Here is a 25,241-nt window from a genome sequence, read left to right on the forward strand (position 1 = left end):
TTCGCCCCCTTTTAGGGTGTGGAAAAAGTGCGTCTTATGGGCGAAAAATACGGTATATAAAGAAGCAGGGAGATCCAGGCTCTCGCCCTGTCTGCCAGGAGGAGATGATTTGGCCTTGGGTGATTCCCCCCATAACATTTTCCTAAAAGCAGTTTACCTAGTAGGGAAACAGAATGCTCTGGCAAATAAATTAAGCAGAGTCCTTCAACCTCACAAGTGGTCACTCAGTTTGACTACATTGCATCAATCTTCTCAAATTGGGGAACTGTTTGCATTTCCCAGCAATCACAAACTTCCACACTTCTGCTCTCCCTTATGTACTTTCCTCATCATTTAGAATCAGATGCATTCCTTCTAGACTGGACAGATAAGTTCCTCTATGCCAGGGGTGTCAAAGTCCCTCCTCGAGGGCCGCAATCCAGTTGGGTTTTCAGGATTTCCCCAATGAATATGCATGAGATCTATTTGCATGCACTGTTTTCATTGTATGCTAATAGATCTCATGCATATTCATTGGGGAAAAACTGAAATCCAGACTGGATTGCGGCCCTCGAGGAGGGACTTTGACACTCCTGCTCTATGCATTCCCTCCAATTCCTTTGATAGAGAAGACTCTGTTCAAGCCATGGCAGGAACCAGCCACCATGATTCTCATAGCTCCGAGGTGGTCAAGGCAACCCTGTTTCTCTTATCTTCTTCAGCTCATTGTCAGGGAACCAATCTACTGACTCAGAACAAAGGATCCCTCCTTCATCCCAAACTACAGTCTCTGCATCTCGCAGCCTGGTTCCTGGCTTCCAATGTGTAGATAACTTCCATCTCTCTGTTCCATTATAAACACCTCCTGGGAAACCTCCACTCAGTGTTGCTGCTGCTTCACGTGGTCACGGTTTATCCTCTGGTATTGCCTGCAGGAATTATCTCTATCATGCCCCCTATCATCAGTGCCTTTCATGTACAATTGAACAACAAACTACTGGCTAGAGAATGACACGGTGACAAAATTCATCACCGTTCCCGTCCCCGCGGATAACTGCGGGAAATAATCCCAGGTCATTTTCTAGTGTCTATTTCAACCTCAGTCCTTCTACACCAGCATTCTTCAAAGCAAAGCTTGTGGGTCAGTGGTTGTGGCCATTCATACTCTGATTCTTTCCTCGCTCCTTAAAGAATGACATGAAGATGGACGGGAACGGTGATGAATTTTGTCACCGTGTCATTCTCTACTACTGGCTACACACCCATTGGAGTCTCGGTTCATGAAAGGTCTCATGCATTCCAAGCCTTCAATCAGACCTCCTCCAGTGGCTTGGGATCTCAATGTGGTTCTCACCACTTCGATGAAACCTCCAATTGAGCCTCATCGTAAGTATCTCACTTGGAAAGTTGTATTCCTAATTTGTATCACGTCTGCACGCCAAGTCATTACCGTATATACTCAAATATAAACCGAGATTTTTGGGCCAAACAATTGGCCCAAAAATAGGGGGTCACGGTTTATATTTGGGTCATCCCCCAGTGACCATCCAAAATCCTCCTGGACTTCCTGCAGGCCTGTCTTAGGCCAGGACAGGAGGGATCCCTCCCATCTCCTGCCCCGGCCGACACTAATAATTACCACCCTCCCTTGCTTACCTGTTCCCTGGTGGTCCAGTGTGTATCCCGCGCTGAAATCCTTTGTAAAAGTAGTAGCCAGCGGTGCACTCAGGCTGGCATGCAGGAACAAGGTTTTTGTGCTCCTGGCCAGCCCTGCACCGCTCCTTGATAGGCTGTCGCGAGAACTGCAAATCCCACAAGAACTTGCAGCAGCCTATCAAGTAGCAGTGCAGAGCTGGCCGGGAACACAAAAAGCTCACTCCTGCGTGCCGGCCCGGTTGTGCCACTGGCTACTACCTTTACAATCTAAAGGATTTCAGCGCGGGATACATGCTGGACCACCAGGGAACAGGTACGCGAGGGAGGGGAGGAGGGAGGGTGGTAATTATTAGTGTCGGCCGGGGCAGGAGACGGGAGGGATCCCTCCTGTCCCGGCCTACCATTAGGTGGTTTAAGTTAAGGGGAAGGGTTAATCTTCTGGCTGGGTTAGAGGGCAGAGGGGAGTACGGGACAATCAAGCCATTGTGACATCACTGATGAGGTTGGCTCTTTTTAGGGGGAAGAGGGTACAGGGAAGGAAAGTGGGACAGTGTTCAGAGCCTGGCAGGGAGGGGGGCCTTGGTTCACAGCCTGGTAGGGAATGGGACTGAGTGCAGGGAAGGGGGCTGGGTGCAGAACTTGGCAGGGAGGGGGGCTGAGAGCAGAACCTGGCAGGGCAGGACACTTGAATATTAAGCCACCTGACTTATATTCGAGTCAACCATTTTTCCTCCTTTGTGGGGAATGGGAGTCTCGACTTATATTCGAGGCTTGAACTTTTTACCATGATAGAGTTGATTCTTCACACTCATCCAAAATTCCTACCTAGGGTAGTTTCGGATTTCCATCTCAACTAGTCTATAGTACTGCCTGTCTTCTTCCCTAGACCATATTCTTATCCTGGTGAAGCTGCACTCCACACATTGAACTGTAAACATGCTTTAGGTTACTATCTGGATCGAATGAAGCCTCACCGATCTACTACCTAGCTGTTTCTCTCCTTCGATCCTGAAAGGCTGGGAGCTCCTGTTACTAAAAGGACAATCTAAAGTACATGGTTAGTGGACTGCATTTCATTCTGCTGCACTTGGGCTGGGCTACCATTAGAAGGTCATGTGACAGCACATAAAAGAGCAATGGCTGCCTCAGTGGCTTACCTCCGTTCCACTCCTATTGAGGACATTTGTAAAGTAGCTATTTTGTCCCAAGTTCATACTTTCACAACTCATTACTGCCTGGAGACTCATTCCAGATGGGATAGTCAGTTTGGCCAGGCAGTTCTTCAAAATTTATTCTTTGTTTAAGAACAAACTTCTCTTTGTCCCTTATATATCGGCTAGGGAGTCCTACATGTGAGAATATGCTGCCTGCTTGTCCTGGGATAAAGCACAGTTACTTACCTGTAACAGGTGTTATCTTGGGACAACAGGCCGATATTCTAACAACCCTCCCACCTCCCCTAGTTCTCCCACCTCCCTCATTTTTAGCTTTTTTACTGAACTGATGGTCCTGCAAGCCGCAGTTGGGTAGGAAGGCACTCAAAAATGCGCGGTACAGGCCATCTCAAAACATCTCAAGAGTTAAAGTGGTACTACAATTTAAAACTGTCCCTACCGGGCTCTGTGGATGATATCGTCCACACGTGAGAATACCTGCTTGCTGTCCCTGGATGTCCCTGGTGTACACCTGGCAGGGCCTCCGCGTGTGCGGATCGCCGGACTTGATGGACCGAAGGTCTGATCCGGAGATGGCAGTTCTTATGATAACATATGTTACAGATAAGTAACTGTGCTTTACAATTCCTAATCCACAAGAGAACATTGCCTTCTATCCCTTGACTCTCTAATTTTCTTAGGAGTCTCTCAGGAGGAACTTTGTCAAAAACTTTCTGAAAATCCAGATGTCCTACATCAACCGTCTCATCTTCACACCTTCATAGAAATGAAGCAAATTGGTGAAGCAAGATCTCCCTTGATTGAACCCATGCTGACTCTGTTCCATTAAACCATGTTTGTAATTGATTTCAGTTTGATATATATAACTACCTAGATTGAATATGCATCTTTGGGATTTTTTTGATATCTGGGTTACAAATAAATATAGATAATAAAGCACACAAAATTACTAGGAGTAATTTTAGATTCATCTTTATCCTTTGAAATACAATTTATAGAAGGGTTTTTTTTTTTTCCAGATTGAAGCAATTAAGAACTATTCATATTTTTATGAGCATCACTTTAAGATTATTGGTCTAAATTCTTATCCCAGTTAAATTAGTGTTGCAGGCTGTATTTAGGTACTAGTATATCAGTGAAATTACAAAATCTACTTCAATCACTAAATACAGCAGCTCATATTATTTTCAATCTGAGCAGATTTGATCATGTCTTTCTACTAGTTATGGAATTGTATTGACTTTTGTTGCAAGCTTGTATTGTATCCTGTTTAATTTTTAAGATCTTTCATGGCTTAACTGCCCTACAGGTTGTTCATCTGGTTTCATTTTCACCCAAGAATAGGTTTTAGCCATATTTTATATTTACTGGATTTGGTTTTACCATTAGTTAAGGGAATCTGATTTAAAAAAAAATATTGGAAAAATTCCTTTTCTCATCAGGCAGTTCTAATTTGGAATAATTTGCCACCGAGTTTAAGAAATCAGTCATCTTATATGTTATTTCTAAAAACATACTTACTTGGGAAATACATGAGTTATAGAAACTTGAATTGTCCTCTTATGTATTAATAACTTATAGATTGTGAATTACAATAAGATTATTTTTCTAACCATCTATAGTTTCTGTATGCTGCTTTGGACCATCATAGGGAATAAGTGGGTTACAAATGTCAGTTTGATTAGATTATTAAACCACATTGTTTTTATTATTCTTGAAGGCTAAACAAGACCCCTGGTTTCTGCTGAATCATCTCTAGCTGCCTTCTTGAAATAGGAGGCATGGAAAAATATGAGAAGCTGGCCAAGATCGGAGAGGGCTCCTATGGTGTTGTGTTCAAGTGCAGAAATAAGGATTCTGGGCAGGTTGTGGCCATAAAGAAGTTTGTGGAGTCCGAGGATGATCCGGTTATTAAAAAAATAGCTCTCAGAGAAATACGAATGTTAAAGGCAAGTAGACATACTCCTGCACAAAAAGTGAGGTTTGGTGCAGATATTTCATTTATCTCTGTGTCAGGGAAAAATGCTTAAGAACATAAGAATTGCTGTTGCTGGGTCAGACCAGTGGTCCATCGTGCCCAGCAGTCCGCTCACACGACGGCCCTCTGGTCAAAAACCAGCACCCTAACTGAGACTTGCCCTACCTGCATACGTTCCAGTTTAGCAAGAACTTGTCTAACTTTGTCTTGAATCCCTATGACAGACTCCGGAAGAGCGTTCCAGTTTTCTACCACTCTCTTGGTGAAGAAGAACTTCCTTATGTTCATACAGAATCTATCCCCTTTCAATTTTAGAGAGTGCCCTCTCGTTCTTCCTACCTTGGAGAGGGTGAACAACCTGTCCTTATCTACCAAGTCTATTCCCTTCAGTACCTTAAACCATTCTGAGCTCTCTTGTAAGAACAGTATAGAAAATTGAATAAATAAATAAAATGAGTCATTGATGTAAAAATCTCTTACTGTAAGCCACATTGATTCCTCGATGAAAACTGTGGGGTATAAGAAACCATATTGTTTTGAATGCTTTATATTAAGAAGATGGTTATATTAAGTAGAAGATACCTGACTGTTCCTGGAACAGATCTTCTATGCTTGAACTCTGTGAGGGTGGAGCATTTCTTTAATATTTCTTCCATAGCTTATTTGGAAGAGTACAGAAAGGCGTATCATTTCTGATCCTTATCTTCTATGATATAGATCCCAGGGCTCTAACTAAAGAGAAAGAAGGGAGCACAGTTCCCTTTTTAATGAAAATCAAAAGAAGTTCCCAGTGCTAAGGAGCACATATAAGGTAGGAAGGGAGCAGAGAGCCTTTATCTTGAGCAGGAAGCCCACAGTGAAGTGATGAAGTGGTTGCATTCAGTAGCAAGATAGGATCTGTTATAAGTGAAGCACAATTCCTTTTACCTGTCTCATTACCTACCCTCTATGTAAAAGACTTACCAGCAGGAGCCTAGTATCTGAAGTGGTGGTGGAGGGGGGTGAAGCTAGGCTCTGACCTTAACAAAGGTGAAGAGTGTGGAAAACATGTCCTAAGCACTACCAGATGTGGCTCACTCTTACTGACTGAGAACAGCTATGGATGTTCAGAAGCAAAGTGACATGCACTACAACTTTCAGCCCAAAGCAAACAAAACGAGTGGGAGTAAAAGAGCTCAATGGAGAGTAGTAATATACCGTATTTTTCGCTCCATATGATGCACTTTTTTCCCCAAAAAAAGGGTGCGTCCTATGAAATGAATACAACCCCCCCCCCCCACGCAGCTGTTACCTTATTTTGACCGCTGCCGCTGCTCCTGGGCTCTGCTCCTGCTCGCATAAGTAGAGGAAAGGCCAGGTGAGTGCAGCAATTGCACGCCACCGACCCAGAAGCCTTACCCCTGACATCAATTCTGACGTCGGACTGAAAGTCCGGACCAGCCAATGGCATCCAAAGGCAGAACTAGGGTGCTCCCCCTCAGAAGTTGGCAAGCAAGGGTTGATCCTTGTGAGAGAGGGTTTCTAGTTTTTGACTTCCTTAAAAGTTTTATACCCTAGGCACATGCTTATGTTGCCTAAATGCAGTACTAGACTGGACAAAATGATGGTCTGACATGAAGAGGGTGATGGGGAAAGGAAAGCATGAAGAGGCTGGTGGGGTTTGGAAGACTGGCATGGAGTAGTTAAAGAGAAAAGTTGGTGGGGAAAGATTAAATTTATATCATTTATCTATCACTTTCTATAAACAAAGCTAATTCAAAGCAGTGTTGAACAAATAATCATTTCATATGGGTACCCCTCCCAACTACCTCACATTCACTCGCGCTCACAATCTGCTTACCTCCTTATTTAACCAGAAAGCTGGTCTTGCGGGTAGTAGGAGAGCCTTTGGGGTCAGATTTGGGGAAAATGTTATGAGGATTTCAGTATTTTTGTAGCTTTTCTTTTGGCCATGTGAATTCTTTCTGGTTTTGTGCTGCCTGTTCTTTTCTTAACAGTTTAAATTTAGTGACAAACTGCACCTCTGTCTCATTGAAACATTGCACTGTGTAGTTTTGTTATTTTTATGATTTGAGTACTGTACGTAGCTACTAGATTATCTGCAAGTCATGAGTGAGGCTTTGAATTAGAGAATGACACGGGGGAAAAATCTGTCCCCCGTCATTGCTCTGGCCCACTGTCCCCTTTACCGCCCCATCACCGCCATTCCCTTCACCGCCCCGTCACCGCCAACCCTTTCACCGCCCCGTCACCGTCACTGCCATCCCATTCACCGCCCCGTCACCATCCCTGCAGCATCCATATAAGCCTCAGTACTGCAATATTTAGCTTATTCCTTCCTTATAAATCAAAGTTCTGGCTTCTGAACTAGAGAAAGATGTTCAGCTGGCAGGGCTTTGTTTATAAATTTTTATCAACACAACTAATATACTACTTTATCCTAAAGCAAAAAAGAAAAAGAAAATAAATAGAATTTTTTTTTTTCTACCTTTGGTTTCTGCTTTCCTCATCTTCTCATTCAATTCCTTCTCTCTACATCTTCCATTTGCTCTGTTACTGTGCCTCTCCCTTCACCCCCCCCCCCAATTGTTCTGGTACCCATCTTCTTCCCTCCATTCCCCCATAATCTGGCATCTGTCTTCTTCCCTTCCAGTGTCTTCTCCCCACTTTGTCTTCCACATTTCCCTTTAGGGTCTGTTCCTCTCCACCCTCCTTCAATGTCTGTTCTATTCCTTTCCACCACCACCCTTCCCTCCCTCCTTCACCATCTGTTCCTTTCTACCACCCTTCAGCTCCTCTCGTGCGACCTATCTAGCTACCTCCCTCCCTCTTACTTTCGTGGCATGTTAACAATGTAATTTGTGCAAGCCGCTGGAACCTGCGAGCTCGGTCCCCAAACAATCTCGCTTCTGTGTTCATATTTTCCCCATTTCTAATATCTCCCCTATGTATCTGGCATTGCCCCCCCCCCCCCCGAGTCCATATACCATCCCCATGGCATGTCCCCTTTATGTCTCTGTCCCTATGCCCCATGCACATAATTTCCCTTCTGTTTCTGTTACCTTCCTGTGTCCAGATTTCCCCTGTCTTCCTCTTCCACACCAATGTATCTCTTCTCTGCAACTCCATCTAGCTTCTTTCCCTCTTTCTTCCCCCCCCTGCTTCCAGCATCTGGCTCACCTGCTTGCCCTCCCCTTTCTTTCCTGCTGTGGGTTTCTTTCTCTCCCTCTTATCCCCTTGGCCCAGAATCTCTTTCCCTCCCACTCCCTCCTTCCAAGTGTGAGCCGGGAACACGCGCGATCGCACGGTCCAGCAGCACCCTCCCGCCCGATTGCAGTGTTCAGTCAACTCCCTCCCTCCACCTCACCTTAGATGCCGAGTTTGCCAGCTTTCTTTTTTGCCCAGCTGCACGGTGAATGGCCTTGTCCCCGCCCCACAGTGACCATTATTTTTTCTTTCCCCATTTCGGCGGGTTACCCGCGGCTACTCGTGTAATTCTCTACTTTGAATCAGTCCTGTTTTTTTATTATCTTTCTTTTTTTACTTGGAATTTTGACCCATAGAGACTCTAACTTATCCGTCAGTTGTGGCGTGTTCTCTCCAGTAGATTCAATTTCCTCTTTGACGTATATGGCAACGCCCCCACCTTTTTGAGCCACTCTGTCTCTACGGTATAGTTTGTATCCTGGTAACAGTGTCCCAGACTAGAGAATGACACGGTGACAAAATTCATCACCGTTCCCGTCCCCGCGGATAACCGCGGGAAATAATCCCATGTCATTTTCTAGTGTCTATTTCAACCTCAGATCTTCTACACCAGCATTCTTCAAAGCAAAGCTTGCTAATCAGTGGTTGTGGCCATTCATACTCTGATTCTTCCCTCTTTCCTTAAAGAATGACATGAAGATGGTTTCCTGCAGTTATCCGCGGGGACGGGAACGGTGATGAATTTTGTCATCGTGTCATTCTCTATCCCAGACGTTTTCCTCAGTCTACCATGTTTCCGTGATGCCTATGATGTCAACGTTATCTTCTTGTGCCATGGCTTCTAATTCACCTATCTTATTTCTAAGGCTCCTTGCGTTCGTGTACATACATTTGAGTTTGTTGCCTGTTCCTTTCTTGCATTTCCTTCCCTCTTGTGTCCTTTTTGATCTGTCTTGCCTGTAATCCGGTGAGTCTTTCCCTCTATCTTCTTGCACGTTATCCTCCTGGTATACCAGTTCCCGAACCATCGACTCTCTCTCTCGGTCGACTGTCGGCTTTCCCCTACTTCCTAGTTTAAAAACTTGTCCACTTCTCTGCTGAGGTAGAGCTTCCTGTAGAGCTTGCTCTTCCCCCAGAACGTCGTCCAGTTGCGCACGAAGTGGAATCCTTCTTCCTCACAGCAGCACCGCATCCATGCATTGACTGCTTGCAGCTCCATCTGCCTCTTCTCATCTGCCCTGAGTACCAGCAGGATCTCCGAGAATGCTATCCTCTGCGTTCTGGTCTTCAGCTTCCTTCCTAGCATCCGGAACTGGTCCTTCAGTACTTCCCTGTTGTAGTTCCTGTTGTTCGTCCCCACATGGATCACCACCACCGTATCTTCTTCTTCCACACTGTTGAGGATCCTGTCGATGCGGCTTACTATGTCTTCTACCTTGGCTCCTGGTAGGTAGGTCACCAGCCGATCAAATCTTCCTCCTGCTATGTGGCTTGTCAACTTGTCTGATGATGGAGTCCCCACGACGATTGCTGTCTTCTCTATCTTCTCCTGATTCTCCAGCCGCAGGTCCGTGTCCTTCGTTCTTGCTGCTGTGTCACCCATTTCTTCCTGGTGGTTGTCCATCAGGTGGTCCACACTCTCTGTAGGTGTCTTTCGGCAATTCCACTGTTGCTGGTGATTTTCCACGGCCTACCTCTATGAACTTCTCCAGATCTCGGACTTCGTCCTCTGTCTTGTTCTCTGCTTCCTCTGTCTGGACGTTCTCTGCATCTTGTCTACCTCTTCCGCTGCTTGAAGTGCCTCCAGTTCCAGTATTCTATCCTTCAGGAGTCTGACTTGTTTCTTCAGGCTCTCCAGTTCTCCGCATCGAGTGCATAAGTAAGACCGCTTCCCAGAGGGGAGGTAGTCATACATATGGCAGACGATGCAGAAAACTGGGTAGCTCAATATCTTGCTTTCGTCTGCTGCTTCCATTGCTGCCTGCTTGCCGGTCTGCTGCGGATGCCTTCTGTGTCTGCTGTGGTTGTGCCTGCTCTTTTATCTGCTTTATTCCCCCTTTGGCTTCTCTCTCCCTTTGCCTCTCTCTGTAGCTGCTTTTCTTCTGCTCTCTCCTGCTCAGATCAACTCTGCTCTGTTGGCCACTCCCCTTTTAAGGCGGAGCTTCAGTGGTTGACGGTGGAGGTGGGCGGAGCTAACTCTCGCCCATTCCCCTCTTGGTCTCCTGCCTCTGCTTCTCTCTCCTGCTCTTTTATCTGCTTTTTTCCCCCTTTGGCTTCTCTCTCCCTCTGCCTTTTCTCCTGCTCTTTCCCGCTCAGCAGCGGCAATTCTTATGTTCTTACTTCTCACTTCTCTCATTGGAGCCTCCTGTAGTTTTCCTGTGTTTCTTGTAATGGAAATGAGATTACAGTGGTAATGAAAAAAACCGACTCAGTGTCACTTTTGACTTGCATTTGTAGGCAGCTCTAGTGCAATCATTCTCAACCCGTTCCTTGGAGTACACACTTCCAGTTGGGATTTCAGGATGTTCACAATGAATATTGTTACAGTGAGGAAGCCTTGCCAAAAGAGGGAGGTAAAGTTAAAAACATTAAAAGTATACCTAAGTCTGCTAGTTTAACTCCCAAAGCTTCACCTAGGAGTACTCAAAAGCCAAGCCTTCCTATAGTTAAACCTCCTCAAGCCATGCCTAAAGCATCCAGAACTGGTTTAGCTTTCCCCAAGCCAGCTATAAGGAATCAGCCAGAAAGACTACATGTTACATCAGCCACAGGGCCAGGGAAGGAGGAAAGCAGGGATGGAATACAAACCATACCCAATCAGGCTGATACTAGTTCAGGCAAGATTAGAAGGCTTCAGAGGACAGGCTACTCTCACACCTGCAGTAAGGGCTAATCAGCACACTGCAGTGAAAGAAAAGGGAGTAACTTTCACACAGAAAGGGCTCCAGCTCCAGCACCAGCAAACCAGAGCCATTCAGCAGACTACAGCATAGGAGAGCCAGAAAGCAGCAATCCTCATTATGGCAGCAAACTAAGGTAGAAGTTTGTGAGGAAAAGAATAATGCTGTTTTTGCACCAGATTTTGAAATGGCTGATAGTGAAAGTTCCTCTGACATTGAAACAGAGGGAACTGATATGCCTAGCCTAGAAGGCATGGAAGTAAGCTATAGGCCATTGATAAAGGGGGTTGAATGAAAGGAAAGTTTGCACAAGAATATTGTGAAAAGTGAAGTTTTGTTTGAACTTTTACAGTATAAGCCACAGGGATCTTAAGGAGGGGATTTTCCAACTGATCCATTAAGGTAAAAATTATAGGAGAGGATCCCACCCTTGGGGCATTAAGCCTAACCCCAAGGGAGTTTTGCCTGGCAGAAGAAAAGCTTTTTTTTGTCCTGGAACCAATTTAATCTTCTAGATTGGTTAACTTTTTGTAAACTATTTACTAAATATGCCAAATCAAATTGTTGTGACGATTGTCCTTCAAATTTAATGAGAAATGCCCGTTTACTTTAAAATCTAAACTTTTCAAGTGGATTGTATCTTTACTAGAAGCAGGATCCTTTCCAAGGCAAATTGGCCAGATTCTGATTAGTCCTATTATAAAGGACTCGAAAGAACCCATTACTGCAGGGGTAGGGAACTCCGGTCCTCGAGAGCCGTATTCCAGTCGGGTTTTCAGGATTTCCCCAATGAATATGCATTGAAAGCAGCGCATGCAAATAGATCTCATACGTATTCATTGGGGAAATCCTGAAAACCCGACTGGAATACGGCTCTCGAGGACCGGAGTTCCCTATCACTGCATTACCAATACTTCTAATTTCAAACCGGTAGCTTCCATTCCACTGTTTACCAAGTTGATGGAAAGTATGGTTAATGTTCAATTAATGGATTATTTAGATAAATTTGAAATCCTTCAAAGCTTTCAATCAGGGTTCCGTTCTGGATTTAGTACAGAAACGGTACTAGCCTCACTGAGAGATCATATTCATAGTCTATTCAAATTGGGTTCTAGTGCTCTAATTTTACAACTGGATTTGAGCAGCGCTTTCGACTTGGTAGACCATGAAATATTACTAATATGTTTGGACTCTATAGGAATTTCAGGAATGGTATGGAAGTGGTTCCAAGGTTTCTTGAAAAATAGGTTATACCAGGTAGGTAGTGCTGGAAAATACTCTACTATGTGGGCAAACTCATGTGGTGTCTCTCAGGGTTCACCACTTTCACCAACTCTGTTTAATATTTATCTAGCAACATTGAGTTATTTACTATATAGTCTACAAGTAAATTTCTATATTTACGCAGATGATATAACAATACTGATTCCTTTAACCGCTTTTACAACAGAAGTGATGAATCGGATTGCATTTATTCACACACAAGTGGAAAACTGGACTTCCACATTTAAATTTAAAACTCAACCCGGGAAAAACAAAGGGCTCCTTTTACAAAGGTACGTTAGGGCCTTAACTTGCGGAATAGTGCATACTAAATTGCCGCGCGCGCTAGACCTTAATGCCAGCTGTTCCGCCACTAATTTCTGACAAGTGGGATGATCAGTGACACTCAGAAAAGCACACAGACAATATCAAACATAAACAATAACACTTTATTATATATATATAAGAATAAAATAGCATCACCGTATCTCACGTAAACCCTCCCTTCACCATTCGGAATCCCTCAATGGATAGGCGAGTAGGACACGGGAGACTGCCCCTTTAGACCTCTTTTGGCTTCTGTTCCTAGAGACGTCTTGGATTCTAAGGTTAGAGGCAAGTCCCGTCTTTTATATTGGGTGAAAAGCTGGGAAAACTGCTTGCCTCTTAGTAAGACAGCTGGTACTGGTCCTTTGTTATTTGTTTTGACAACACCCAGGTCAAAAGAGGTCAAGATCCTTTTGATGTTACTGGCCTCTTAGTAAGACAGCTGGTCCTGGTCTTTTGATATCTGTTTTGACAACACCCAGGTCAAAAAAGGTCAAGATAGCAGATACTTTCACTGTCCCTTTCTTTTTGATGTATTTTCCCATCTGTCTTTACTGATGATCATCTGGTTTTACTGTCCTTTGAAGATCAATGAGGTCAGATCTCAGATAAGCAAGGTTATTGTAGAGACCATCTGGTCTTGCTGTTCTTTGGAGGTCAGGAGTTCAGGTAAGCAGACTTGAGGATACATATCAGTAATATTCTGAACATGTCAGTAATATGCGGAGGCATAACACCAGCATTGAGCTGGCGTTAGTTCTAGAAGCGTAGCGTGGGTTTTAGCGTGCTAAAATGCTGTGTGCGCTAGCCCACCTTAGTAAAAAGAGCCCAAAGTTTTTCCTTGCTAGCCCTAATGAAAAACTTACTGAAACAACACTTTACTTAAATGGTCAAAACTATCCCATAGTCTCTACTTTAAAAATATTAGGTGTTAGCATTAGATTGTTCATTATCATTTACGGCCTCTTTTACAAAGCCATGCGGCAACAGCCCCGAAGCCCTTTAAATCTCTATGGGCTTCGGGGCCACTAGCGCGGCTTTGTAAAAGAGGCTGTTAAAGTTCATACAGATTTATTGATCAAGAAATGTTTTATTATCCTTTGGAAGTTGCGCACTATTAGGAAATATTTTGACTTTGTCTTTTAAAATCTTGGTTCAATCGTCAATTCTTTCAGTATTGGATTATTGCAACATTATTTACTTAGGTTCTTTAAAAAAATACAGCAGTTCGTCTGAACTTTAATCTTAAAAAACATGATCATATCAGCTTTTATTGCCAAAAACTTCACTGGTTGCCATTCGAAGCTAGAGTAGTATTCAAATTTGGTTGTATTTGCTTTAAGATCTTATTTGGTTTAGCACCATCTTATTTTTCTTCCCATTTTAGATTCTATACTATTAATAAAAACATCCGAAGACCAGGTTAGTTTTCTTTTCCCTCAGTAAAAGCATGCCGCTACAAAAAAATTTGGGATAGGACATTGGCATTCCAGGCCAGAGTAATGAATTCATGTATGACTGTCCTTATTTCCCCTTTCCTTACTTATTATCAATTTTGGAAAGATCTTAAAACTTATCTATTTAAAAAATATGAAATACAGAATTGATATTAATCTTTATTCTTTTTTTTTTTTTTTTATAAATCTTTATTTATTTTAAATCTTTCAACAAGTGTACAATAAAATCATCATTTAATATACAACATCACTTGAAGCTCTACATTTTTCTCAAGAAAAAGATTATATCCCACCCCACTCTCCCAAAAATTATATTCAAATATAATATATATCATATAATAATTTAGATCATTTGTTTTACAATTTGATAATAAAAACGACAAAACCCACCCCCCACCCACAAAACAATATATATTAAGTAAGTAGGGAAAAATGCTGATTATTCATTATAATACCTTATTAATGGCCCCCAAACATCCTTAAATTTATTAAAATATCCATTTTGAACTGCAAGCGCTCTTTCCATCCTATACATGTGATACACCGAATTCCACCAAAAACAATAATTTAAATCTTGTGCAATCTTTCCAGTTATATGTTATTTGCTGAATGGCAACTCCTGTTAAAATCATTAAAAGTTTATTATTATTAGCAGATAATTGGCTTTTAGCTCTCATAGACATGCCAAATAAAATTGTGTCATATGACCATGCTACATAATTTTCTAGCATACAATTTATTTGATCCCAAATTGACTGCCAAAAAGCTTTAATAAATGGAAAATGAAACAATAAATGATCTAAAGTTCCAGCCTCGAGATGACAATGCCAGCATCTATTAGACTTAGAGCAATCCAATTTTTGTAAACGAACAGGGGTCCAGAGTGTTCTATGCAACAGGAAAAACCATGTTTGCCTCATAGACGCAGACATTGTACATCTCATCCTCCAAGACCAAATACGTGGCCATTGAAATGCATTAATTTGATGCTTAATCTCAATGCTCCAAATATCTCTCAGTCCAGTCTTTGGTTTTTTATTCGAATAGCCAGATAATAATTTATACCACTGTGCGGCCTGGTGACCCAGAAAATATGCCTGAAAGCATAAGAAATCTAAACTAAATTGATTATTAAGAGATTTCCATTCAGGGAATCCTGCCTGAATAGCCTGCTTCAGTTGCAACCATTTATAACTTTGTTTTTTATCAAGGCCAAATTTATATTGCAACTGTGAAAAATCCAGCAGTTTACCATTAGAAATGACATCATTTAAGGTTTGTATACCTACTTTAATCCAATCCTTCCAGACAATCTTAAAACCGAGTTTAGCTATATATTTTGATACGTTGATTTTTGAATTGGAAGAGGTGTTAAATTATTAATATAACGTAAAGTTTTCCATGTGTCCATTAATAGTCTATTGTTTTTACGTATCCTAGGCATTTTAATACAGAGAAGATGACGAAGCCTAATGGGAAACATGAGCTGCCATTCTAACCATAACCAATCTGGTAGCTTTTCCATGAGTTCTGGGAGGACCCAATACATACCTTTTGGCGCATAATATAGGATTGATGGTACCTTTAGAAGTTTGGAAAATTTACCCCACCCTCCTTAATTGGCTTTTGTAAAGACACTAAGGCAATTCTTGCAATTTTACCCAGCCAAATAAACTTTGTAATAATACTATTCAATTTTTTATAAAAAGACCCCTGGAAAAAAACTGGTATCATCCCCAATTGGTAACAAACAACAGGCAAAATCATCATCTTAATAGTTTGGACTCTTCCCCACCAAGACAAATGGAAAGGATTCCAATGCTCACATAACTCTGTTACTTTTTACAATAAAAGTCTTTCATTCACTTTCATTGTCTCATCTAGTGTATTTTTTATCCAAATTTCTAAATATTTTATTCCTTCCTCCTTCCATATAAAAGGGAATGAATCAAATAAACCTCTTACACAATGTATATTTAGAGGAAGGACTTCTGATTTAGATCAATTTATTTTATATCCTGAGAATTTTCCAAATTTCTCAATCAAATCCAGTAAACATGGGATGGTTGCCTCAGGATTCCTCAAATGAAGTATATCATCCGCATATGCAGATACCTTATACTCCTTTCCAGAACGTGGAATATCTTGAATCTCCCTTACCTGTTGAATAGCTAACAACAAGGGTTCCAGTACTATATCAAAAAGCAAAGGAGACAAAGGACAACCCTGTCTAACCCCCGTTTGCAATTTAAAACCTTCCGAGAAATTATTATTAATATATAATCTAGCAACATGAGAGATATACAAGGTTTTAATCATTTGTATAAATCCCGAACCAATACCAAACCACTCCATGGCCTGATACAGAAAGGTCCATTCTACCCTATCAAAAGCTTTCTCTGCATCCAAAGACACAGAGAAGTGAGCAAGGGTCATTGACGCCTTTGTGAAAACTTCAGGTTAGAAATAATTATACATGCAAAATGACACCAGCGCAAGGTTTTAAAAATTATAACCAAGATTTATTGAATTATTGTTTCTATTTTTCCATTATTAGATCAAAAGAACAGCATCATTGCTTACCGATTGCGCTAATGGGAGATCGTTAGAGGTGCCAAATACTGGCCTTCTCACAATGGTCTCGTTTTACTAGCTCCAAAATTCCTATTATATGCTGTTGGCTTTTCGTGACATCATCATCATAATCAACCAATAACAATCCTATGGGTGGTCTTAAAGTTGGACAAAGAAACATTCCTCCACATTTAAAAGTTAGACAAAGTTTCAGAAAATTACTTTTGATTTCTGAATTAACATTAACATATTCAAAAGAATTCTACAATTATTAACAGGGTGCTGAGAAATTCTCAACCTCTCCCTAAATTGACAGTAACTTTAGTCTGGAAGAGGAAAGCTGACAGCTTCATGTTACACACAGTGATAAGCATGGGCTTCCAATGCCCCCCCCCCTTCCTATGATGGAGACTGAAGCAACAGTCTCTGACTCTAATTACTCCCAGATGTTGCCTCAGGATTTTCCTTAGTGTTTCTTCAGGTTTAAAATATATAAAATATTAGAATTTAAGTACACACCATTCTTTCATATATCTCTCATATCAATCATTCCTTCGTTCATTCGGGGCCCCTTGCACACATTCATACTTAATGCATTTTATCTCTTAGTTTAGGACACTTGATCTTCCTAGCCAGTCTACAGTACATGTGGTATTACTTAACACCACTCTGCTGGGAGCGGGATAACTCAGAGAGGACAAAGACAGAATATTATTCACTGGCCCAAGATGGTGGCCGAAGACAGGACAGATATAGTACACACAAAGAACCCAAACTGGATTCCATGTAATCATGATTTCCACCATGATTTGGCTCAACAGCAAAGTACATACACAGATATTATTATGCTTTCCCTTACATTAATCCTTAGTGTGTTTTTCTCTGGCCTTAGCTACATTATATTTAAATTTTTATTCACCTGTTTTTCCGTACGCTTCTATTTGGGTGTGGTCCTTAACTAACACAGATGTTTGTCTAACTAGAATTACCCAGAATCATACGAAAAACTGGCCTTTTGTAGAAAAAAAAACTCCACAAAAAATACTGCACTTATCATGTCCTAACATCCATTCCCATTTCCGTCCCATAACCAGCCACGAGCCACTATTCAATCCCCTCTTGAATATTACTGAATTTATGAAGTAATATTCATAATTGAGCTCGTGGTCTTATCTGTGGCACTGGGGTTTACTCTGGGTACGGTTCTTCTTATGGATCAGTGTGTGTCTGTGCAAGTATATTCTTTTAATGCCAATTAATTAGATAGCAAAAGCCAGAAAAATGTACTACCTAGGCCTGCAACGGCAGGTGCCTAGAAGATCTCACCCAAAGTGTACAGTGGTGCCTCGCATAACGGACGCCTCGCACAGCGAACGCTGCGCACAACGAACTTTATGTCTTGATTCGTACAACGAACTTCGTTTCACACAACGAAGTCGCCCGAGCTGCATCCTTCCGCGCAGGCACTGCGCTTAACTGCCCTCTCTCCGCCTGGCTCCCTCTTGCCCCCCCCCGACTCCCCGACACGATCGGGGCAAGAGGGAGCCCAAGCCCTCTTGCCCCCCCGACTCCCCGACACGATCGGGGCAAGAGGGAGCTCAAGCCCTCTTGCCCCCCCGACTCCCCGACACGATCGGGGCAAGAGGGAGCCCAAGCCCTCTTGCCCCCCCGACTCCCCGACACGATCGGGGCAAGAGGGAGCTCAAGCCCTCTTGCCCCCCCGACTCCCCGACACGATCGGGGCAAGAGGGAGCCCAAGCCCTCTTGCCCCCCCGACTCCCCGACACGATCGGGGCAAGAGGGAGCTCAAGCCCTCTTGCCCCCCCGACTCCCCGACACGATCGGGGCAAGAGGGAGCCCAAGCCCTCTTGCCCCCCCGACTCCCCGACACGATCGGGCCAGGAGGGAGCCCAAGTCCTCCTGGCCACGGCGACCCCCTAACCCCACCCTGCACTACATTACGGGCAGGAGGGATCCCAGGCCCTCCTGCCCTCGACGCAAACCCCCCTCCCCCCAACGACCGCCCCCCCCAAGAACCTCCGACCGCCCCCCAGCCGACCCGCGACCCCCCTGGCCGACCCCCACGACACCCCCAACCCCCTTCCCCGTACCTTTCTGTAGTTGGCCGGACAGACGGGAGCCAAACCCGCCTGTCCGGCAGGCAGCCAACGACGGAATGAGGCCGGATTGGCCCATCCGTCCCAAAGCTCCGCCTACTGGTGGGGCCTAAGGCGCCTGGGCCAATCAGAATAGGCCCGGGAGCCTTAGGTCCCTCCTGGGGGCGGGGCCTGAGGCACATGGGCCCAACCCGACCATGTGCCTCAGGCCCTGCCCCCAGGAGGGACCTAAGGCTCCCGGGCCTATTCTGATTGGCCCAGGCGCCTTAGGCCCCACCAGTAGGCGGAGCTTTGGGACGGATGGGCCAATCCGGCCTCATTCCGTCGTTGGCTGCCTGCCGGACAGGCGGGTTTGGCTCCCGTCTGTCCGGCCAACTACAGAAAGGTACGGGGAAGGGGGTTGGGGGTGTCGTGGGGGTCGGCCAGGGGGGTCGCGGGTCGGCTGGGGGGGGCGGTCGGAGGTTCTTGGGGGGCAGTCGTTGGGGGGAGGGGGGGTTTGCGTCGAGGGCAGGAGGGCCTGGGATCCCTCCTGCCCGTAATGTAGTGCAGGGTGGGGTTAGGGGGTCGCCGTGGCCAGGAGGACTTGGGCTCCCTCCTGGCCCGATATTGTCGGGGAGTTGGGGAATCGGCGGGGCAAGAGGGCTTGGGCTCCCTCTTGCCCCGATCGTGTCGGGGAGTCGGGGGGGCAAGAGGGCTTGGGCTCCCTCTTGCCCCGATCGTGTCGGGGAGTCGGGGGGCAAGAGGGCTTGGGCTCCCTCTTGCCCCGATCGTGTCGGGGAGTCGGGGGGGGCAAGAGGGCTTGGGCTCCCTCTTGCCCCGATCGTGTCGGGGAGTCGGGGGGGCAAGAGGGCTTGGGCTCCCTCTTGCCCCGATCGTGTCGGGGAGTCGGGGGGCAAGAGGGCTTGGGCTCCCTCTTGCCCCGATCGTGTCGGGGAGTCGGGGGGGCAAGAGGGCTTGAGCTCCCTCTTGCCCCGATCGTGTCGGGGGTGCCAGGGACCACACGGAGTCACCCACCGTACCACCCGATTCGGGTAAGCGCAGGTATCGGTGGGTGGCTTATTTGCGGGGGGGTGCCTTATTTTACATTTTTTTCTAAAAAGGGGGGGCTGTCTTATTTGATGGCCCTGCCTTATCATCGGGGAAACACGGTAGAAAAAAAAAAAAATGAACAGTTAAGTCCCAGTTTTTGCCGCTGAGACTCTGCCCTCTCTCACTGTAAAATTAGACTCTACTTAGTCTGTCTTTAAATTTAAAAAATGTGTGTTGTTTTAAAAAACAATTATGTTTTTAGATGTATCTAAATAAAAATAATAACCAAAAATTTATCTTTTTTTATGTCATCTTAGCATATTTTATGCTGCAGAACGAATTATTTTTTTTTACATGTATTCCTATGGGAAAACGCGTTTCACATAACGAACGTTTCACATAACAAACTTGCTCCTGGAACCAATTAAGTTCGTTGTGTGAGGCACCACTGTACTTGAATTCTCTAGTGAGAATGCAAGCAAATCCCATCCACTATTCTAGATAAAACCCATTCAAGTGTACATTTATGTAAGTTGCTGCCTAAGCCATATCATACAGGAAACTTACCATTCCAGTGATAGTTAGACAGTGTCTGTTCTAGGTGCAAGTACAGTCCTAGAGCAGAGTCTCTTGTTTTATTCATAGAGGTATTCATGAAACTCCAGTACTTTTGAAGTTAAAAAAAGGTCAGAAATTTAGAGAAAGTATAGCTAAAGAAAAATAGAACCCTAGATTTCCCTAAGATAAAGAGAACCTCAGTATTACCTAACTTAATTGGTCCCTATGCTCAAAAGTGTTATGTTATAAAACCTTGGAATTAAATCAATAAAGTGTAAAATAATGCACAGTGTTAAGAAAACCAAATATATGCTTAATATGGAAATGTAACTCATGTGCATATAATGCATGCACATCAGATATAAGTTTTCTTTTTCTGTGTGTGTTGCAGGAACTCATTTCTCAAATTTAAATTAAAATCATTAAAAGGACTGATGATATCAGCTGTTAAACCCAATTAAACAATATTGTAGCACTGTGTAACAGCTTAGAAGTTGCCACTGTGTATGGAAATACAGTAATATGAAATAAAATTTAAAATACAGAATAAACAAAATATTGTCTGAGAACAATGCATGAAGACAATGATAAAGAAAATATAGTTGTTAATACAATATCATAATAAGCCTATTGAATTATGCAAAAGCATAATTAAAGTTCAGAAGCCTAATTCAAATGAAGTGATTTAAAGTAACGTGGTTTAAGATAAAGTCTGGTTTTTCTTTCAAAATTTTTTATGAGTCCAGAAATGTCTTTTGCAAATAGTTTTAGCAACTTGTAAGGTCGGAGTCTCTAAATTAATTTCAGTGAAATTTAAATCATGGCTTTAAAAAGTTCATGCTGCAACGTTTTCATAATTCAAGCTTGGCTTTTCTGTAACTATGGAACTGTTTGTGTTCTGTCTTTCTTTCTGTTGCCCAAGGGAACACACCCATACTGTTACCACTGCAAAAAAAGCATATCTAATTAGTTGAACACAGACAAAGGAACACTGAAATTCCCGCCGAAAATTCAGCTTCGGAATTTTTCTCTGTGTTCTCCACAGCTCTAGTGGTGGAATGTGGTACTGCTGGTCAGTGTAAATCCTGGAAGGAAAGCACATGTTCATTAACAAAAGAACAAAGAAAAGAAATACATGAAACATTTTCCCCTCTGCAAACAGTGCTAGTTCTTGCATCGCAGAGTCACCGTCTCTGTGTTGAATTGTTGGAAAAGATTCAAAAAAGGTTTCTTAACTGAAACACAAAACACACAGATTAAATAGACTTTTTTCAGGGTCCTGTGGTACCAAATATGGCCACAGGAAAATTTAAACATGCAGATCCATTCTCTACATGGTAAAATTAGACTTTCTGTTTTTTCTAACATCAGGGAATTATTCTCAATCCATATTCTTTATTAGGTTCCTATCCTGAAGAGCTTACTAGTAAAAAGTAAGCAAAATTTCAATTCCGAATTCATCCACTTACATAAAAGTTTATTATAATTATTCTTTTCCGGTAACAAGGTTAACAAGCCCTTTGTTTCACATTTATTTTAATTGTCAAAAAAATATAGGTACTTAACCTCTATTTTTGTTAATTTTTTTATTTTAAACTGCCCAAATTTTAATTTTAAAATGCATTTAAATTTAATTACTCCCTAATCATACATTCTGGACAATGCACAATTTTAAAAGCCACTCAGGGGAATAAAAATATATATTCAGGACTAATTTGAACCCTGAGATAAAAATACAAAGGCAAGGAAACTTTTTTCTTTTGCACACTGTCACAAACACAATATTTCTTTTAAGCAAGGCATCTGTTTTTTGGAATAAATCTTTTCCTTTGCACAAAATTATCCGTGAGCCTAATCGAGGGTTTTTTTTTTTTCTTTCTTCCATCTCCCCTACTTTAGCATATCCCTTACAATCAGGGAATTAACACATTTCACAAGCTTTCTTTCCACATTCGTATACATTCAAAGCCAGACATTAAAACTTTCTTTTTCTTTCCTAAACCATCTCATTTAATATCACTTTCCAATCCCTTCTGATCCTACATTTCTTTTCTTTCAACATTCTTATAATCTTTTTAAAAATACGTGAAATTCACTCTTTATTCTTACTGGGATGCAAACCCACATGGTCTTCTAAACACTAAAAAAGTTCAGCAAAGGTATCTCTATTGTTCTCAACACAGCAAGAAGCAAACTCTCCCAACTGTCTTTTTGTTTTCCTAAATCAGAAACAAATTGAATTAAATTCTCACAATTCACAAGACACTTTGCATCAACATACCGGCTGATCGGAACTCCAAACAGCATGCATTTCCCTGTTATAAGCTGGTAAAGTTTTATCAATAAACCCTTTGGTTCCTTGCTTACATTATTAATTTCATTGCAAGTTCCTACATTTTAAATTCACAATTTGTTAATATTTAAGCATATTTTAAAGATCGATACCTGTTTTTGAAAAATCCCAAACTTGCAAACAAAGAGAAATCTTCATGCTGTCTCTTTCCTCTTTCCTCCCCCTTCCCCCACCCCTCTGCCTGGTAGTGAACAAAGGAGAAACTCAAAAAGCCCGCCTTCCAGCTCACGTGATAGCTCTGTGGAAGGCATCGAGGGAGGAAAAAGGTGGGGGTGAAAATCCCCCATTTGCAGCTCGCTCTTTCAAACAAAGGAACTTTTACTCCAACGAGACGCCATTAACTTTTCTTTTGCAGAGACCAAAAAAAAATTAGTTCAGAGAGACAAAGAGCCAGAGAGAGACAGAAACTGGAATTTAGAAAGACAAAGCTACCAGTTAGCTTTACTTCAGACAGGCACGGAAAATGCACTGAGGGAGAAGACAGAAGAGGGGGTGCCCTCAGCCCAGTTTTTTCAAACAAAGAGACGGGACAGTGAGGGAAACATTTTTACAAACAAAAGTCAGATTAAAACGGACAGTTTTCTTTTTCTCAGAGAGGAAAAATTTAGTTCAGAGACAAAGCTTAGACACACAGCAGGGAAGGACACAATTTTTTTTCTTCAAACTCAGTAACTTCTGTTATCTCAGCATGCTAAATTTTTTTTTCTTTCACATAACTTACTTTACATTAACGTCACTACACACATATCATACATTAATTTACATATGTACAAGCATGCTCCTTATTGTTAAATAATTTTTTTTAATTATTATTTATTTATTTATTTTTATTTTTTTAATTTTTCTTTAAACAGGCGTATACTCACATTTTTCCGGTCCCGTTTTATCTCTAATTGTCGCCATATTTCCTGCGCAGCCAGTCACCTGTCATCTAATGATAACGTGACTAACACTTTTGTTGCACAACCATGCAAAATCTCTAGAGTTCCTAGAGTTTCTATGAATAACCTATAAGCTTTTTCAAGGCGTCAAATTAGATCCGAGTCACGGCACCAATTGAGCAAGGGTCATTGACGCCTTTGTGAAAACTTCAGGTTAGAAATAATTATACATGCAAAATGATACCAGCGCAAGGTTTTAAAAATTATAACCAAGATTTATTGAATTATTGTTTCTATTTTTCCATTATTAGATCAAAAGAACAGCATCATTGCTTACCGATTGCGCTAATGGGAGATCGTTAGAGGTGCCAAATACTGGCCTTCTCACAACGGTCTCGTTTTACTAGCTCCAAAATTCCTATTATATGCTGTTGGCTTTTCGTGACATCATCATCATAATCAACCAATAACAATCCTATGGGTGGTCTTAAAGTTGGACAAAGAAACATTCCTCCACATTTAAAAGTTAGACAAAGTTTCAGAAAATTACTTTTGATTTCTGAATTAACATTAACATATTCAAAAGAATTCTACAATTATTAACAGGGTGCTGAGAAATTCTCAACCTCTCCCTAAATTGACAGTAACTTTAGTCTGGAAGAGGAAAGCTGACAGCTTCATGTTACACACAGTGATAAGCATGGGCTTCCAATGCCCCCCCCCCCCCTTCCTATGATGGAGACTGAAGCAACAGTCTCTGACTCTAATTACTCCCAGATGTTGCCTCAGGATTTTCCTTAGTGTTTCTTCAGGTTTAAAATATATAAAATATTAGAATTTAAGTACACACCATTCTTTCATATATCTCTCATATCAATCATTCCTTCGTTCATTCGGGGCCCCTTGCACACATTCATACTTAATGCATTTTATCTCTTAGTTTAGGACACTTGATCTTCCTAGCCAGTCTACAGTACATGTGGTATTACTTAACACCACTCTGCTGGGAGCGGGATAACTCAGAGAGGACAAAGACAGAATATTATTCACTGGCCCAAGATGGTGGCCGAAGACAGGACAGATATAGTACACACAAAGAACCCAAACTGGATTCCATGTAATCATGATTTCCACCATGATTTGGCTCAACAGCAAAGTACATACACAGATATTATTATGCTTTCCCTTACATTAATCCTTAGTGTGTTTTTCTCTGGCCTTAGCTACATTATATTTAAATTTTTATTCACCTGTTTTTTCCGTACGCTTCTATTTGGGCGTGGTCCTTAACTAACACAGATGTTTGTCTAACTAGAATTACCCAGAATCATACGAAAAAACTGGCCTTTTGTAGAAAAAAACTCCACAAAAAATACTGCACTTATCATGTCCTAACATCCATTCCCATTTCCGTCCCATAACCAGCCACGAGCCACTATTCAGAAGGCCGGATCATTCATGTCTTTTGTTAAGTATAACATCTGAAAGGCCAGTCTGGTATTATTGGAAGAGTGTCTGTGAGCAACAAAACCTGTTTGGTGCATACCAATTATATAAGGAAGAGCCTTAGCCAAACGCATGGCCAAACTTTTAGCTAAAAGTTTACCATCTACATTGATTAAAGAAATAGGCCTGTAATCTGAAATCAACACAGGATCTCTATTTGGCTTAGGCAAAACAATCATTAACGATTCTGCCATAGTGCCTGAAATACAACCTTTATTCAGTTGATTCTGATATAAATTTAATAAATAAGGTAATAGGGTAATTTGGAATGATTTATAGAA

At 42.3% G+C, this 25,241-nt stretch overlaps 1 protein-coding gene across 4 annotated transcripts in view; it reads left to right on the top strand.

Annotated features, from left to right (window-relative positions):
- Window positions 1-25,241, top strand: part of CDKL4 (cyclin dependent kinase like 4) — a 175,270-nt gene that overhangs the window by 28,316 nt on the left and 121,713 nt on the right. For all 4 annotated transcript variants that reach the window (XM_033915109.1, XM_033915106.1, XM_033915107.1 and 1 more), the window contains exon 2: window positions 4,531-4,759. In XM_033915109.1, the coding sequence (XP_033771000.1) occupies window positions 4,592-4,759 (168 nt within the window). In that variant the 5' untranslated portion in view covers window positions 4,531-4,591. The remainder of the gene's footprint in view (window positions 1-4,530; window positions 4,760-25,241) is intronic.

Source organism: Geotrypetes seraphini, chromosome 11 (genome assembly GCF_902459505.1).
Source record: "Geotrypetes seraphini chromosome 11, aGeoSer1.1, whole genome shotgun sequence".
Lineage (NCBI taxonomy): Eukaryota > Metazoa > Chordata > Amphibia > Gymnophiona > Dermophiidae > Geotrypetes > Geotrypetes seraphini.